This window comes from Dreissena polymorpha, chromosome 6 (assembly GCF_020536995.1).
Source record: "Dreissena polymorpha isolate Duluth1 chromosome 6, UMN_Dpol_1.0, whole genome shotgun sequence".
Lineage (NCBI taxonomy): Eukaryota > Metazoa > Mollusca > Bivalvia > Myida > Dreissenidae > Dreissena > Dreissena polymorpha.
This window is the reverse complement of record NC_068360.1, coordinates 11,026,293-11,043,338: the sequence shown is the minus strand read 5'-3', so window position 1 is coordinate 11,043,338 and position 17,046 is coordinate 11,026,293. Positions and strand designations below refer to the sequence as shown.

The 17,046-nt window shown below is 35.4% G+C and overlaps 1 protein-coding gene and 1 long non-coding RNA gene across 2 annotated transcripts in view; one reads left to right on the top strand and one right to left on the bottom strand.

The window, feature by feature from the left end:
- Positions 1-2,346: 2,346 nt before the first annotated feature.
- LOC127836691 (uncharacterized) lies at positions 2,347-4,791 on the bottom strand. Its single transcript, XR_008028874.1, has 3 exons — positions 4,774-4,791; positions 3,148-3,304; positions 2,347-2,503 (listed from the first exon to the last, which is right to left on the bottom strand). It is a non-coding gene; the product is annotated as an uncharacterized LOC127836691 (long non-coding RNA).
- A 2,611-nt stretch (positions 4,792-7,402) lies between these two features.
- LOC127834238 (zinc metalloproteinase nas-14-like) overlaps positions 7,403-17,046 on the top strand; it is a 34,660-nt gene continuing 25,016 nt past the window's right edge. Inside the window, exons 1-5 of the mRNA XM_052359919.1 lie at positions 7,403-7,428; positions 7,946-8,150; positions 8,446-8,581; positions 9,581-9,697; positions 10,003-10,107. Coding sequence (XP_052215879.1) covers positions 7,403-7,428; positions 7,946-8,150; positions 8,446-8,581; positions 9,581-9,697; positions 10,003-10,107 — 589 coding nt within the window. The remainder of the gene's footprint in view (positions 7,429-7,945; positions 8,151-8,445; positions 8,582-9,580; positions 9,698-10,002; positions 10,108-17,046) is intronic.

The following is a 17,046-nucleotide window of genomic DNA, read 5'->3' as shown; positions in this document are numbered from 1 at the left end:
TTACTCCTTATTTTGTAAATTGATCTTTCTTTGGAATGAGTATATTTATGACCCCCTTCGAAGAAGAGGGGGTATATTGCTTTGCACATGTCGGTCTGTCTGTCGGTCGGTCGGTCTGTCGGTCGGTCCGTCCACCAGGTGGTTTCCGGATAATAACTCAAGAACGCTTGGGCCTAGGATAATGAAACTTCAAAGGTACATTGATCATGAATCGCAGATAATCCCTAATGATTTTGAGGTCACTAGGTCAAAAGTCAAGGTCACGGTGACCCGAAATAGTAAAATGGTTTCCGGAGGATAACTCGAGAACGCTTAGGCCTAGGATCATGAAACGTGATAGGTAGATTGATCATGACTCGCAGATGACCCCTATTGATTTTCAGGTCACTAGGTCAAAGGTCAAGTTCACAGTGACCCGAAATAGTAAAATGGTTTCCGGATGATAACCCAAGAACGCTTAGGCCTAGGATCATAAAACTTCGAAGGTAGATTGATAATGGCTGGCAGATGATCCCTACTGATTTTCAGGTCACTAGGTCAAAGGACAAGGTCACGGTGACCCAAAATAGAAAAATGGTTTCCGGGTGATAACTCAAAAACGCTTATGCCTAGGATCATGAAACTTCATAGGTTTATTGATCATGATTCGCAGATGACCCCTATTGATTTTCAGGTCACTAGGTCAAAGGTCAAGGTCACGATGACCCGAAATAGTAAAATGGTTTCCGGATGATATCTCAAGAACGCTTATGCCTAGGATCATATGACTTGATAGGTAGATTGATCATGACTCGCAGTTGACCCCTATTGATTTTCAGGTCACTATATCAAAGGTCAAGGTCACGGTGGCCTGAAATAGTAAAATGGTTTCCGGATGATTACTCAAGAACGGTAATGGCTACTATCATGATACTTCATAGGTACATTGATGATGACTTGCAGATGACCCCTATCGATTTTGAGGTCACTAGGTCAAAGGTCAAGGTCGTGGTGACTAGAAATAGTAAAATGGTTTCCGGATAATAACTCAAGAACGCTTATGCCTAGGATCATGAAACCTCATAGGTACATTGATCATGACTCGCAGATGACCCCTATCGATTTTGAGGTCACTAGGTCAAGTTCACGATGACCCGAAATAGTAAAATGGTTTCCGGATGATAACCGAAGAACGCTTATTCCAAGGATCATGAAACTTGATAGGTAGATTGATCATGACTCGCAGATGACCCCTATTGATTTTTAGGTCACTAGGTCAAAGGTCAAGGTCACGGTGACCCGAAATAGTAAATTGGTTTCCGGATGATAACTCAAGAACGCTTATGGCTAGGATCATGAAACATCATAAGTACATTGATCATGACTGGCAGATGACCTCTAACGATTTTCAGGTCACTAGATCAAAGGTCAAGGTCACAGTGACAAAAAACATATTCACGAAATGGCTGTCACTAAATCGGAGAGTCCATATGGGGGGCATGCATGTTTTACATGGGACAGCCCTTGTTTTGTTTGTATTTACTTCATGCTGTTATTGTATACGATTGTAAATGACGATGAGCTTGTAATGCTAAAGCCTGAATAAACGATTCTGATTCTGATATTATTCACTTACATTGTGGTATACGTCTTCCACAGAGCCCGTCTGTCTGCATAATTGTTTTTGTCTATGAACGTGACTATGTACATCTCGGACATTTCTGAAATACAATTTATAACTTATTGTTATTTAATGTTTTCTAAAAACTGTTTATAGAAGTTCCTGTATCTACCTCATAAACATTGAATCTCAACAAAAACTCGATTGTGTCCAAGACACTGATAAGTAAAAATATGTATCAACACATACAAATAAACCAGTTAGTAAAATATTTGTTTTCTTAATTAAAACATTGTCTTTAAACATGCATATATTTCATACTTACTAGCACATTACAAAAGGCATAAATATGCTTAAATTAGTTGAGCCAAAATTCCTCCCTTTAAAATCCCATAGAACTACCGGTGTAACTATTTAGCTGTAAACGTATGAGTGAAAATGACCAGTTCAAGAGCGGTAAAGTACACAACGTTTCAGGACGTACCTATATAAACAGGTACAATTGTGCAAACAAACCGACAAACGTAGTTATAGAGCCACAGACAAGTTCAATGCCTTATGCCCCAAACTTTGTGGGTGTGTAAACAAACTAATTCTCAAACGTTAGTTCCAACATTTGGCTATTCAGATACACATAGGAATTTCTACATAAATTAACATATTGGTAGATTTGTTTCAAATCTTCAGGATTCTTAATATTGCAAATAATGAGGGGCATATACAAGATAATGCAAAATTCAGTAAACTCATTTGTTGTTATCTATTGTACAAGTTGAATGTTGGTAAGAATTACCCTTGCAAACAGGACCAGGTGTATTCGGCCTTCAAAGCTGACCACTGTACAGTCAGTGGATAGGGGCAGATCTAGAAGGGTCTCATCAATAATACAGCCGTTGAAGCGATCTGTATATATAAAACACATGTGTGTCCATACCTGATGTCATACAGCCATGATAATAAAATATTCATAATGGAAAGTTACACGCATACGTGCAATACATCAATCAACACATGGTGGATATGTAAACATAAGTAAAGAAGCTTGAAATAGATTGTTTTCATATTTTATTTTTTTAATGTTAAAAAAATAAAACTTTACTACATCAAATTGTTTTGCATTTCATTAGAAAACAATTAAAACCCTACATGACAGTTATTTATATTTTGATTATTGTATCCAACCAAAAGTATATAGCACATCGGAGACTGTCAAATCATGCCCTGACTATTGATATCCTAGGAAATTTAAATATTTTTTCTCTTTGAGTATTTTTATGTTGGTTTAAAGGTGATATGGGTTTGTTTAGTTTATAAATAAAGCTGAACAAGTAAAACACCTGTTACAATCATTTCAGTAAAACAGTTAAATTTACAAACCCACAATGAGCTATATTACAACCTACCCCATATTCCCTTTTGTTTCCTACTCTCCATTGCATCATTATCATCATAATTTGTAAGTTTCAAACCTTTCCTAAGACAGTGTCTGCACATACAAATGAATAAACTAAACCACAATTCACTACATTCAGCCAAGCCCCACCCACCAGTGTCTTCCTCTTCATCCTCCTGCTCATCATCAGCACTTGGTAATGGACCTTTCCTGACAACAGTCTGCCCCGAGAATAGTGATATACAGCGAATGCGATTGTTGAACACGATGAATATATAGTCAGAGCCTGAAGTTCCCAAAACTCGAGTCACCTGAACAGAAAAGCAAACATATTGCCATGTTAGTTTCATAACCAAATATCATCAGTAAGTTCCTGTATCTACCTCATAAACATTGAATCTCAACAAAAACTCGATTGTGTCTAAGACACTGATAAGTCAAAACATGTATCAACACATACAAATAAACCAGTTAGTAAAAAATTTTTTTTTTAATTAAAACATCATCTTTAAACATTAAAACATCAGGAAACAAGACATTTGCTTGACAGAAACACGATGCCCCCTATTGCGCCGCTTTGAAGTCATATATTTGACCTTTGACCTTGAAGCATGATCTTGACCTTTCATCACTCAAAATGTGCAGCTCCATGAGATGCACATGCATGCCAAATGTCAAGTTGCTTAATATATATCTACCAATGTTAAAGTTTTGGAAAACACACAATGAATGAATGAATGACTGACAGACAGACAGGCCTAAAACAATATACCCCCGATCTTTCGATCCGGGGGAATACAAATATAGTAATGCACTTAGTAATGTACTTAGTAATGTACTTAATAATGAACTATGTTATCAATATACCCCCGATCTTTCGATCCGGGGGCATAAAAATATAGTAATGTACTTAGTAATGTACTATGTTATCAACAGATCATTTTTTCATAATAAGTCAAAATTAAATCAAGGTTCGATAAGTTAAAATGTATTTATTTGGAATGGTAATAAGAAACAAATGTGTAAGTACTGAAGTGATGTTGAAAGGAGAGTTGGCAAAAATTTTAAAATCCTCTTAACCTGTTACTGAGGTTCAAAAAACACAGGACAATCACTACGTTTATCCCGCATCTAAAATTTATGAAAGAATACAAATACATGTATTGGAACAGCAAACTTATTTAGTGTCAAAGAACAAACCATTTGGTACATTTCTTGAAAATTAGGGAATTGATTAGGTGTTTGTATGAAAAAAATACCTTAACATTTTAAATAGTTGGGAAATCTCTTTCAGCATTTAAATAATATATTTAATGCGTCACTTGTAAAACTGTGAAACATAATTTGCGGAATGGAAAACTTCCAAAAAGGTCAGCTTTCGAGTAGCAAGTAAGCGGCGTAGCATAAGTACAGGTTGGCATAGGTACCAGAGGGCATAAATTCGATTTTGTCTAAAATATTGTAAGGGCATGTGGCCTGGGGGGCATACGCCCCATATATTGCGACTGCCATTTGAATAAACCCAAACTTTTAAAGTTTTAAACTGCATGTTAAACAGATCTGCATTTTAATAATTTAACTACAAGAATATCTTATTTTCCTCAACGTTTATTTAACTACTCATTGAACTGACCGAAAATTTTACTACATGAATATTCCATTTTCATCAAGAGTTTAACAACTCATATATAGAAAAATTATCCACAGGAATTTCCCATTTCAAACATGGGCTATTATGACTACCGAAGTTGCTGCAAGGCAAGGTGAGATGAACACTCACGTCACATGATATGATGGTCCTTGTCATCATGGTGTTGTACTCCTGCACGGACACTGGCAGCTCTTTCCTGAAGTCACGCAGTGTCATCTCTCTTAGATCCATAATGAACACTGTGAAATTTGGGCCTGAAATGTTGTTATCAAATTAAAAAGAACGGACTTTGCTCTTCCATTTATTAGAGTATACGTTATTTGGACCTAAACTAATTCCTTGGTACACACACGTTTTTCTGTTATGTGTACCTAGCTCAAATTAATATTTGCAAACGGATTCAAATAGGCTGTATGTTGTGGTTATGGTGTCTGCCTATCAATCAGGAGGTTGTGGGTTCGAGCCCCAATAGTTCCAGGAAACGGACTGGAGAGCGTTTCAAATAAGGCTTTCGATGCAATTGAGCTAAAATAAAATAGGTTTAAACTAAACTGGCTCAAGATTAAGGTGATTAGTATTCACCTTAAAATACAAAACCATCAATTTACCATTAATGGCAATATAATTTAATTTTTTTAAATCAAAACCTTTTTTTTGAAGTTTTAGTTACAGAAATGAAGGGCTAAGAATTTCAGATGTTTATTCGAAACGATATATTTTCTGCTGCTCAACCTATTCCAATCACGTCTCTGACCTTGAGGTGGGTATGCATTGAACAACAAGATGACAATCAGCTCTGTACTGGTGGGAGAACCTACCACTCGAACAATACGTGAATGAAAGAATTACATTAATTTAATTAGGTGAACAGGACAAATATTTGGATTTAAAATGTAAATGGGTAATAAAAAAACTTTGAGAAACTGTACAAATTATTAGCATTGTAATTTCTTGTACTTTTCTCAGGGAGCTGCACATTTTGCGTAGTGAAAGGTCAAGGTCATCCTCCAAGGTCTAGGTAAAAGGTAAAATTTTGCAATATTAAAGATAGCAACTCGATATTTGGCATGCATGCGTATCTCATGGAGCTGCACATTTTAAGTGGTGAAAGGTCATAGTCATCCTTGAATGTCAAAGATCAAGGCCAAAGGTCAAAATTTGCAATATTGAAGATAGCAACTCAATATTTGGCATGCATGCGTATCTCATTAAGCTGCACATTTTAAGTGATGGAAGGTCAATGTCATCCTTCAAGGTCAAAGGTCAAGGTCAAATTTTGCAATATTGAAGATATCAACTTGATATTTGGCATACATGCGTATATCATGTAGCTGCACATTTTGAGTGGTTAAAGGTCAAGGTCATCCTGCAAGGCCAAAGTTCAAATTTCGCGATATTTAAGATAGCAACTCGATATTTGGCATGCATGCGTAACTCATGGAGCTGCACATTTTGAGTGGTGAAATGTCAATTTCATCCTTCAAGGTCAAAGGTCAAATTTTGCAATATTGATGATAGCAACTCGATATTTGGCATGCATGCGTATCCCATGGAGCTGCACATTTTGAGTGGTGAAATGTCAAGGTCAATGTCATCTTTCAAGGTCAAAGATATAGCTTCAAAGCGGCGCAGAAGTGGGCATTGTGTTTCACGAACACAGCTCTTGCAACACTTACAACACCTACCTTACATACCACAATGGACTCCACCCAAATCATTCCCCGCCCGCACCCCAGCATCCCCCCACCTGAAATTTTGTTTTTCCTTTTTTTTCTTAGTTTTGAAATATCATCTATTAAATGACCACACAGCCAAATAATTCCCCCTCTCCACCACCCCACACACAATTTTTTTTAAACATAGTAAAAACACAAATTTTAATTTTTATTATTTTATTTTTGAAAGACCGTCCAACCATCACATCCAAGCTATTGCTATCAAACTTGAAATATAATCTTATTAGTTTGTTTAATGTCTTTACAAATGTTCAATAGATTGTGGAAAATATACTTGAACTCAGAATCGTCTATAATGTACCACTTTTTAAAACATACGCGATTAATATGTTTCAATTATGGCCCTATTCCAGTTAGAATATGACTATATTACCTTGACCTTATTGCATATGAACAATTTCCCCTTTATACTGTTAAGCACTCGAAAAGTCGAGCGTGCTGTCTTCTTACAGCTCTTGTTTTTATAGTTGTCAACTGCATTTATTTGAGATCACGGCTGTCAGTCTACCGACTCAGGGATAGCACACTTTAGCGAGTAGCGGATAACAACCATACTATACTCAGAGTGGGGGGTGGGGGGAAACGGTTTAAGAAAAAAATTATTTGAGTCGCGTTCTGAGAAAACTGGACATAATGCATGTGCGTAAAATGTCGTCGCAGATTAGCCTGTGCAATCCGCACAGGCTAATCAGGGACGACACTTACCGCTTAAACTAGATTTTTGGTAAAAAGTGACTTCCTTTAAACGAAAGCGAAAAGTGTCGTCCCTGATTAGCCTGTGCGGTCTGCACAGGCTAATCTGGGTTGACACTGTACGCACATGCATTTTGCGAAATTTTCACAAAACAAGACACATTACATTTCTAATCCCCGGACAAGTTTTGTGTCTGGGCCAGTTATCGAACCTGCAATCTTCGGATTTGTAGCTCAACGCATTACCAACGAAAATAGCCGGCCCGCAAAATTTATTAACATTTTGTACTTGTAAAAAAGGTATACTGAATGCAAAATGTAAAGCCGAAATGGACACATGGAATTTTGTTTATGGGTGAACGATGTGTCCATGTGGCATATGAAACGATTTAAATATCCGTTTTGTGCATGTGTCGCGTATAACTGGAAAACTTCTTTTTATGCGTTTTTGGTGCATTTTTCCAACGATATTGGAGGTTGAAATCAAAAGTAGACTATAGCGTTTGGATCATTTTAAAGGCTGTTGTTTTTGACATTCTAAGCCTACCTTGATATCTTAACAACGACAAAGTAGAAGCCTGTAAGTCTCTATTTATCAACGTTTAATCGACTTTATTTACCTGAATGTTTTAATTTAAAAATTGACCATACCCCGTTAAACGGATACTGATAGATTGCATTATCATTTTAGATTAAGGAAATAATGCTAAAACAGAATATGGCAAAAAAAATGTTGGCAACGTTTCGAGATTGTGTTTGAAAGTTTGAAAATTGCCACTCTGAGGAAGCTGAATTTGTATGAGAGACTCTCAGAAAGAATGAAATATCCGTATTCAAATAACACTTTGCTTCACTCGTCCGCTGTATTTCAGAAAAGAACGGTACTTGCACGAGATAGGGCACGCCATTGGTCTCGTGCACGAGCACCAGCACCCCAACAGAGACCAGTACATCGAGATCCTCTACCAGAACGTGCAGCCGAGCATGCGCATCTGGTTCAATAAATATTCCGCACAGGAAGTGGACCAGCTGAAAGTGGACTATGAATATTCATCTGTGATGCATTATGGGATAACTGTGAGGGTTATTTTAAGATTAATATCTGCTCGAAGCTTTTCAATTAATCTTCCATCGACAAAACATGTGTATTGTTTTATAGTCGCATACAGTTTTTGAAAATAATTTCAGAATCTTAATCTCCGCAATTTAAGGCGTATATGCACTAAAAACTGTATTTCATGCGATATTGTTCTTTTCGAAGCAACCATAAATTGAGCTTATACAAATAATACTAACCGGATTTTTAGTGTTTCAATAGCTTGTATTGAATTTTTCGCATGTTACTTTATAAAATATGTTCGTATTGCTGCAGGCGTTTTCATCGGATGGTAAATCGCAAACTATTAAAGCTCTGCACCCCGATAAGGAAAGCTCCATTGGTCGCGTGTACCGGAAGGAACTATCTTTTACTGACGTCAAGATAGTCAACCTCATGTATCAATGCGCAAGTAAGTTATGTTCAGCGATATTTTTGTTTTAAGAATCCGCGAGAAAATAAAATTAGTTTGATGTTTATTACATATTTTCCGTTCTAAGTATAAAATTGATTTAATATGCGTCAGTCGTTTTATGGAACTTTTTTGTGAAGATTGCTCACTGTGTAAACGGTATATATAGGCGACTTAATACAACGGGATAGAAACACTGGCATATTGATAAATAAAAATATAGTGGATAGCAGCATTTTAAAACTTAGCAATAATATTCGGACGGAAATGTAAACCCAAAATTTATGACATATTCTTTTGGTCGATCATTCACCGATAAATATAAAAAATAACTATAATAATAATATGGGAAAAGGAGCTTAGTGAAACGGATTACACAGAATGTGATTTTTTTTTAATTTATTATTTAGTCAGCACATTACAACAAAAAAATCCGCTTTTGCGTAACCTTAGCCTGGGGTCGACAAATACTACTAACTTGACTAATTTTCCCTAAACGTTAAAGTGGCCGCAATCAGAATGTCTACATATTAACCACTCTCACTCCAAGTGGCCGCAATCAGAATGCCTACATATTAACCACTCTCACTCCAAGTGGCCGCAATCAGAATGCCTACCTATTAACCACTCTCACTCCAAGTGGCCGCAATCAGAATGCCTACATATTAACCACTCTCACTCCAAGTGGTCGCAATCAGAATGCCTACATATTAACCACTCTCACTCCAAGTGGCCGCAATCAGAATGCCTACATATTAACCACTCTCACTCCAAGTGGCCGCAATCAGAATGCCTACATATTAACAACTCTCACTCCAAGTGGCCGCAATCAGAATGTCTACACATTAACCACTCTCACTCCAAGTGGCCGCAATCAGAATGCCTACATATTAACCACTCTCACTCCAAGCGTCCGCAATCAGAATGCCTACATATTAACCACTCTCACTTAAAGTGGCCGCAATCAGAATGCCTACATATTAACCACTCTCACTCCAGAACAATGTGACAGCTCCATCGTCTGTAACAACGGTGGCTACGTGGACCAGAATTGCAAGTGCATCTGTCCCGATGGCTCCGACTCCTGCTCCAAGGCCAAACAAGACGACAAAGATGGTACGAGTCCCGCAACCTGTATCGACATATGTTTCATTATTATGTACTTGATCACGTTTGCATGTGCAATCTATACTTGGAATGTAATTTAAGTTATTTCTTGAACCCGGTTCAATCATTCTTAATACTAGTAAATTATAATGTTATAGGGAAAACACTATACCAATGGAGAGCAAAAGACGTATATCCGCAAAGCAAGTATATAACATTTCACTTATTTCACAAATTGATCTTTTGGTTTTAGGCGAGTGCTTCAATTCTAAAGAATTCCTATAAGAGACAATGGCATTGTTCTCGTTCTCTAGGCGAGTGCTTTAACGCCCACGAGAGTTGGCAATGTGCCGTGTGGGCGAACCAGGGCAAGTTCCAGCGGAACCCCCGGTTCATGCTGGAGAGCTGCAAGAAGGCGTGTAGGCAACGAGAAACCTGACAACGGTAATGATTGTGTTATAGTTTAATAAGAAGGCTTTCGCGAATAGTTTACGTTTTGTTATCTCTATTATATGCAATATTCATTTATATTAAATAATACTGCTAATTTTGTCCATTGACTTAGTCCGTTTAAATATTTTATTCGTTTGATGCGTCTCATTAAATATTTAATCTTACCCTATACCGACGTATAAGCCACAACTTTTAATCAGACCAACAAATAGGTTATCAGCGTGTCCCATATGGAAACACTGATTATGTAAGCCTATGGTTCTTTACGACGACGTAATTTTATTCCATTTTCTATGGAAGCATATATGGTACACCCTGATGCTGTCATAATGTCAACATTTTATGACGGCATGATATGACAAAGGTGTCATGACGTAAAACAAATAACTCATCGTGTCGACTAAAACTATGATGGCAAGTCATTTTCACAACAGCATGACGCCAACAATTATGTTGATTTGTCGACTTAGATCATGTAGACCGAATGTTTTTTTCGAAAAAAGCCGGAAACATTTACGTCGAGACTTTAACTTAATGTCGTTATGGCGAATACAATTAAGTGGGAAAAAGCTGCAATACTATGTCGAAATATCATGTTATTTCACAGTAAGTCGATACAAATTAATCCGGCATTACCATATTATTGGGGTGTAACATATACGCTTCCGTAATTTTCAGCCCCAGCTTTTTCTCATGGTTTGAAAAATATGGAAACGTATATGGTACACCCTGATACTGTGATGATGTCAACATTCTATGACGGCATGATATGAAAAAGGTGTCATGTCGCCAAAAATAACCCATCGTGTCGACTATAACTACAATGGCAAGTCATTTTCAAAAGAGCATGACGCCTAAAATTATAGTGATTTTTCGACATAAGATAAGTTGTCAAGACTTAAACAACTCGCATGTTGACATAAGAGCCTAAATCTCTTCCGATATTATAACCTTTAGCCGTATTGTAAATTCATCTATTTCTGTGTTGTTTACTGTATGACGGCGTATAATCTTGATGACTTGCAAGTAACATAATGTTGACATGGCGATATAACTGAAGGAGTCGATATAATTTATGTGGACAAAGGTCGTTGTTTAAAAATTATGGAAGCGTATATGGTGCCCAAATATATGGTCATGCGATATGATTAGTTTATATCGGCTCACTGTGAAATAACATTTTTAGTTATGTTTTTATTGTGCTATATTGTTTTGCTTATTTTTGCTCATTTTTAGTTCAGTTTATATCGCAAATTTTCTATTGAGCGTACTATTGAGCGTACTAAAGTACTTTCAGTACGATTCATCCATTACACTAGTGCTGTATGGCTTTTACATAGATAGTGACACTTTTGTTCAGTTCTTTCAGATAAACCAAATTGAGGGACACTTTTTTAAGTTAAAACATGATAGGTCTGTTGTTAATCTTGATTTTGTAATCCCCCGCCATAGGCGGAGGGATATTGTGTTGGCGTTGTCCATCCGTCTTTCCGGCACTTTTGTATCCGGAGCCATACCTTTGAAGTGCTGTGGCGGATTTTATTGAAACGTGGTATGAGTATATATATGGATAAGAGGATGATGCACGCCAAACGGCATTGTACACCATCTCTTAATAATGGAGTTATGGCCCTTTATATCTTGAAAACAATGCTTTTTAATATAAGCTTAGAGCTTTATCTCCATTAACACATGGGTCAGAGGCATGAAACTTGCCATAGTTAATCTCAATCATCTGGGGGTGTTCACATTCAACACCCATAATCCTATGGTCTAAGGTCAAGGTGACACATTGAGGTCAAAGGTCACAAATTTGATTCATTATTAGGTCATTCATTTACTATGCATCAAAGGATTTTGTAATAACTGCATTTTATTGTCTGCAAACCCATCAAATGAGTTATAAAAAATAATTGAGAAAAAGGAACAACCCTTCACTTATTGAAGTCAGCCTTTGTCATATAAATGTTCTGAATTATTTGCACACGAGTTTAACTCGTCTTTCTTTTCATATCATTCCCTCAGGTGAGAGACCTAGGGCCTCTTTGCCCTCTTGTTTGTGTTACTTGTTTTGTTGTTTAAGGAGATATCACTTTCTGAAATAGTCAGAAGTGGTTGAAGTAATGTCAAATAATAATTCCTCATATTAGCATTCTATATTAAATTTGGAACAATATGCAGAACTAAAATAACATATACTTAAATGATACATGAACCAGTTGTAATGAAATCTTTCAAAAAGAGTAAAAAATCACATGTTTTCACCTTATAAACCACTTTCTTTTTGGGCGTTGTAAGTCCTTATTTTGTTTTTTTTGTTCATAAATCCATTGACAACAGCTGGAACCTACACTACTGTAGAAGATAATATTAAAGTATGATTAAATTTAACATACTAGAAACACTGAACAAATTATTTTTTTTTAAGAAAAATGTAAACAAATTGAGTCTAAAAATAGTTGGAAAAAGTATGGTTGACCAGGATGACAAATATAAATTTGATTGAAACTTTTGGAAACAGCGTGAAATATCACTTTAACAAACACATTGATATGTCATTATCTTTATAGTACTAACATACGCTATAAAATTAAAGGGATTTAATTAACATCATTTCTGGCCCACCATACTTTTTCAAGTGTACTTTTTTTACTCTAGTTGTTTACATTTTTTTCTTGCACAAAAGTATCCTTTCTCTAACATTATCTTCTACAGTAGTGTAGGTTCCAACTGGTGTCAATGGATTTATGAACAAAACAATAAAAAAAGGACTTCCAAAGCCCAAGGAGAAAGTGGTTTATAAGGTGAAAACATGTTATTATTGACTCTTTTTGAAAGATTTCATTAGAACTGGTTCATGTATCACTGAAGTATATGTTATTTTAATTGTGCACATTGTTCCAAACTTCATAACATAATGTTAATATAAGCAATTACATTATCCCACCCACCTCTAACCATTTCAGAAAGTGATATGTCCTTAACTTTGTTTTCATTTGTTTTACTTTTTCTGAATAAATACTGAAGAACAGTTTGAAACTCATTAGCTGTTATGTTGTTTTATAAATCATCTTTTTAAATTTGATATTTAGAATAAGAGATTTATTATTTAAATTATCAGCTTCTATGCGAAGATTTGAAGCTCAACTTTTGTTAAATCTGAATAAAGTTTTTTTTTAATCGGATTGTAATGCTCACCATTATAGTATCTGATTGATACTTCACTGCAGCTATTGAAGTGTTATCTTGAACGCGCTTTTCGGTCTTTTAAATGTAAGATGTTTAGTTGTCCCCAGTTGAAAATGTATATGTTTTTTGGTAAGGAACTAATTTGCATAAAGCCGAATTAAATACCAAAACTAACCTACTTACATCGATGAAGCGAAAAAAGAGCGTTTCAATTCTAATACATGTAATAACAATATCAGTCTGCATGTGCATGTGTTTTCAATGGTTTGGCTAAAAGACAATATAATTTGGGATTTATTCGTGCACGAATTTAGTTAGCGCCTCCTTTTCCAATACGCAGTTTCGACTATGTACATGTCGCACGTGGCATAATTAATCCAAGTAGTCCCACGCTTGATTTACTCGTGCGCTTCGCAGAGGCAACTCACTTCATTGAATATTAAAGCCCAGTCAAATGATATACTATAGCCAATCAGAATAATGTACACTAGTGAAACATAGGACACTTGTAATTATGTAATCAACTGCAAGAATAATAAAATTCCATTAAAGCGGGTATATACGATTTTGTCAAATATTTATGAATGTATATAAAATGTGTAAAAAAAACGTATTATACATATATTTCAATATAAATTTAAATAAAAGTTAAGAAGAACATGTGTCGAAAAATGCGAAATAAGCCAGATATTTAATTCTGAAATTGAAAACGGCTGTACAGCCGAATTTGCCAGCATGTATATCATACATGTACGATGTGAAACTAAACTTAGTTTAACGGTTTATTTGAATTCCTGCAACGATATCTATTCATACGACACACGAACACTAACTCCAATCCTAATACAAAGACGAATGCTTCGGTTATTGTAGGAAAATATGTACGTCACAATCGGCTCGGGCCGCTAATTTGTCTTTGCTTCATTTTATGAAATTCGGCTTTAATGTATAATTTTTATTGCCTATTTTGTGTAATTGTAACATATTGTATCAATATATTACAATTAAACACATATAAATAATCGTATATACCCGCTTTAAAGTCAAGCGTTACTTTTATATTCGCCGTTCATTTTTGTCGTTTTACAATTATGACTGCACGTATAATTGGCGATTAAATGCATAATTCGCTTTCAATAACACATTAATAATCCGGTTGAGTATATATATACATGCAGTGGCTCAGTGTACGAAAAATTATCAAATTTGCATTTTACCCGCTAAACTTCCAGATAAATATTTTGGTAGCCCAACATATTCAAGGACCTTTAATAACGTACCTTCTTATTTTTAAGAAAAATACTTCTACGAAATATTGTATTCAAATAACATTATTATATAGGGTCATATAATAAGTATTGTAATAAGAAGCAGAAATACAAATCAAAGGACGTAATTCAAAAATATTATATAATGTAAGTACGCAGTTATCTCTCTTGCCTTATCGTTTAACGGGTGATATCCGCGTGTATCTGTTTTTTATGAGCACAAACATTGATGTCAATAACAAGGTATTAATTCTCACTGTAAATACATCCATGCCTCTGTCGTCTTAGACTTTAAAAAAAATCATGTACGATAAACAAATACATGTCTTATTACAGACAAAAATTATCTCAATCAAAATATGGTTTGTGTTTGGTCCCTTGTTCAATAAAAATCATGATTAATGTGTGTAGTAGTATAAGCAGCAGTAATAATTGCAATATATTATGCATAAGAAAATCAAGTACACAAAGTAGAAGCGATAACAGTTATATCAAAACCAAGTTATTTAAATTGTACTTAAATCAGAAGTAGTTATAACATTATTAAATGCCGAGCATTAAAAGCAAGCAGTAGGAGATCCATGGTATGATTCGAGTGAAGAATCTTTGCTGAGAAGCGGCGCATTTTATGACCAGGTTCAAGCTCTTAAGCATGTAACGAAATTACACATTGTTCGTGGAAAACATACAGTAACAAACAAAGTTCATTTCTCTTTTCATCGTGATTTATTTCTGTTGAATATTGTCTAAAACAACGCTGGCTAATGTACGTGTAATTCATTTTTACAGCACGGCGAACAATATGGCCGCCACGACAAGAAAACGTGACTGCTCTACTTTCTTGTCTTTTTAGAACCATGAAAAATCAAACTGACCAAACAGGCTGTATACATTTTTGATTTGCCATTATTAATATGTCGGTTGACCGACTCTCTTATGTTCCGATTTAATGAGCGGTCGGCAGGTGCTTTACAGAAATTATCTTATATGAACATGTCGAATATTTTTGATGGCTTTTCAAGATAAGTATATTCGGACTGTGTTTCATTACTAATATTGTTTGACATCTTAAAGTATATACCTATAGGCAGTCACGTTTTAATTTGCATTATGTTCCGATTTAATGAAGCGGTCGGCAGGTGTTTGACAGAAATTATGTGTTTCATAACTAATCTTGTTTGACATCTTAAAGTATATACCTATAGGCAGTCACGTTTTCATTTGCACCGTGATAACCGTGGTACGTTTTAATGTAAACTTAATGACTTTCTCTTATCATTTGGTAAATATTTAAATTAATATTCTATAATGTTATTTAAACCATTATTTTCTCTATAATTTAACATATATTACATTATATTCTTTATAATTAAACATCTATAAATAATCTCCACAATTCCAGAATCCTATTTATGAAATTATGGGTGTTGTGATAAAAGATTTATTAAAAATTGTCTCCGATTATTATTTTATAAATACCAAGTATGTTACAAGCATGAAGACACTAAGATCAGTTCCAATGTATCATTCCTTTACTAAGGACAGTTACAAGAGTTACAGAATGTGTATAAACTTAGATGAGCTATGACAGATTTCCACGACGAGAGTCAGCTTCTAAAGTAAGAATATTTGAGCCTTGTTTTGAGAAAATTGGGCAAAATGCATGTGCGACGACACTTTCCGCTTTTATGGTATTTTTAGTTTCAAGGAAGTCCCTCCTTACCGAAAATAAAGTTTAGGCGGAAAGTATTGTCACTGATTAGCCTGTGCGGACTGCACAGGCTTATCTGTAATGACACTTTACGCAAATGCATTAAGCCCAGTTTCTCAGAACAAGGCTTATATTAAGATGAGAATTTGTACAATCCCCTAAAAGTGCCAGGTTCTTAAGCGTTAATATAAACCCTGCGGTTTTATTGATTTGTAAAGTTAATTTAAAGTGTGTTTCTAATAATTACATATTTCTGTTTCACGTGCATTGCTCTTTTTCGTTGAGTGTTTTAATCGTTAAACATGCGATAATACTATTCTGTAGAAGTCTGCAATAAACAAAGGCATTTGTTCTTTTGATTGTTTTTGTTTTGTTTTTCATTTGTAAGATTTTTCACCGTTTTCAACAGTATTTCATTCCTATTTAGGATAACATTTCCACAACTGACACGTGTCCTGGTCCAAAATGTTCACCTGTAATGTGTGCACATACATATTTCAGTGGCTATCCTAATTGTATCAGATTAACCCATTTATGCCTAGTGGACTCTCCCATCCTACTAAATTGGATCGATTTATTCCCAAAATTAGGGATGTCTGGTATATTTATTTCTATATTTAGAATATTTCTTACAGAAATTCCTTTTAGCAAACAGCGCAGACCCTGATGAGACTACGCGTCATGCGGCGTCTCATCTTGGTCTACGCTGTTTGCAAAGGCCTTTTTTTCTAGACGCT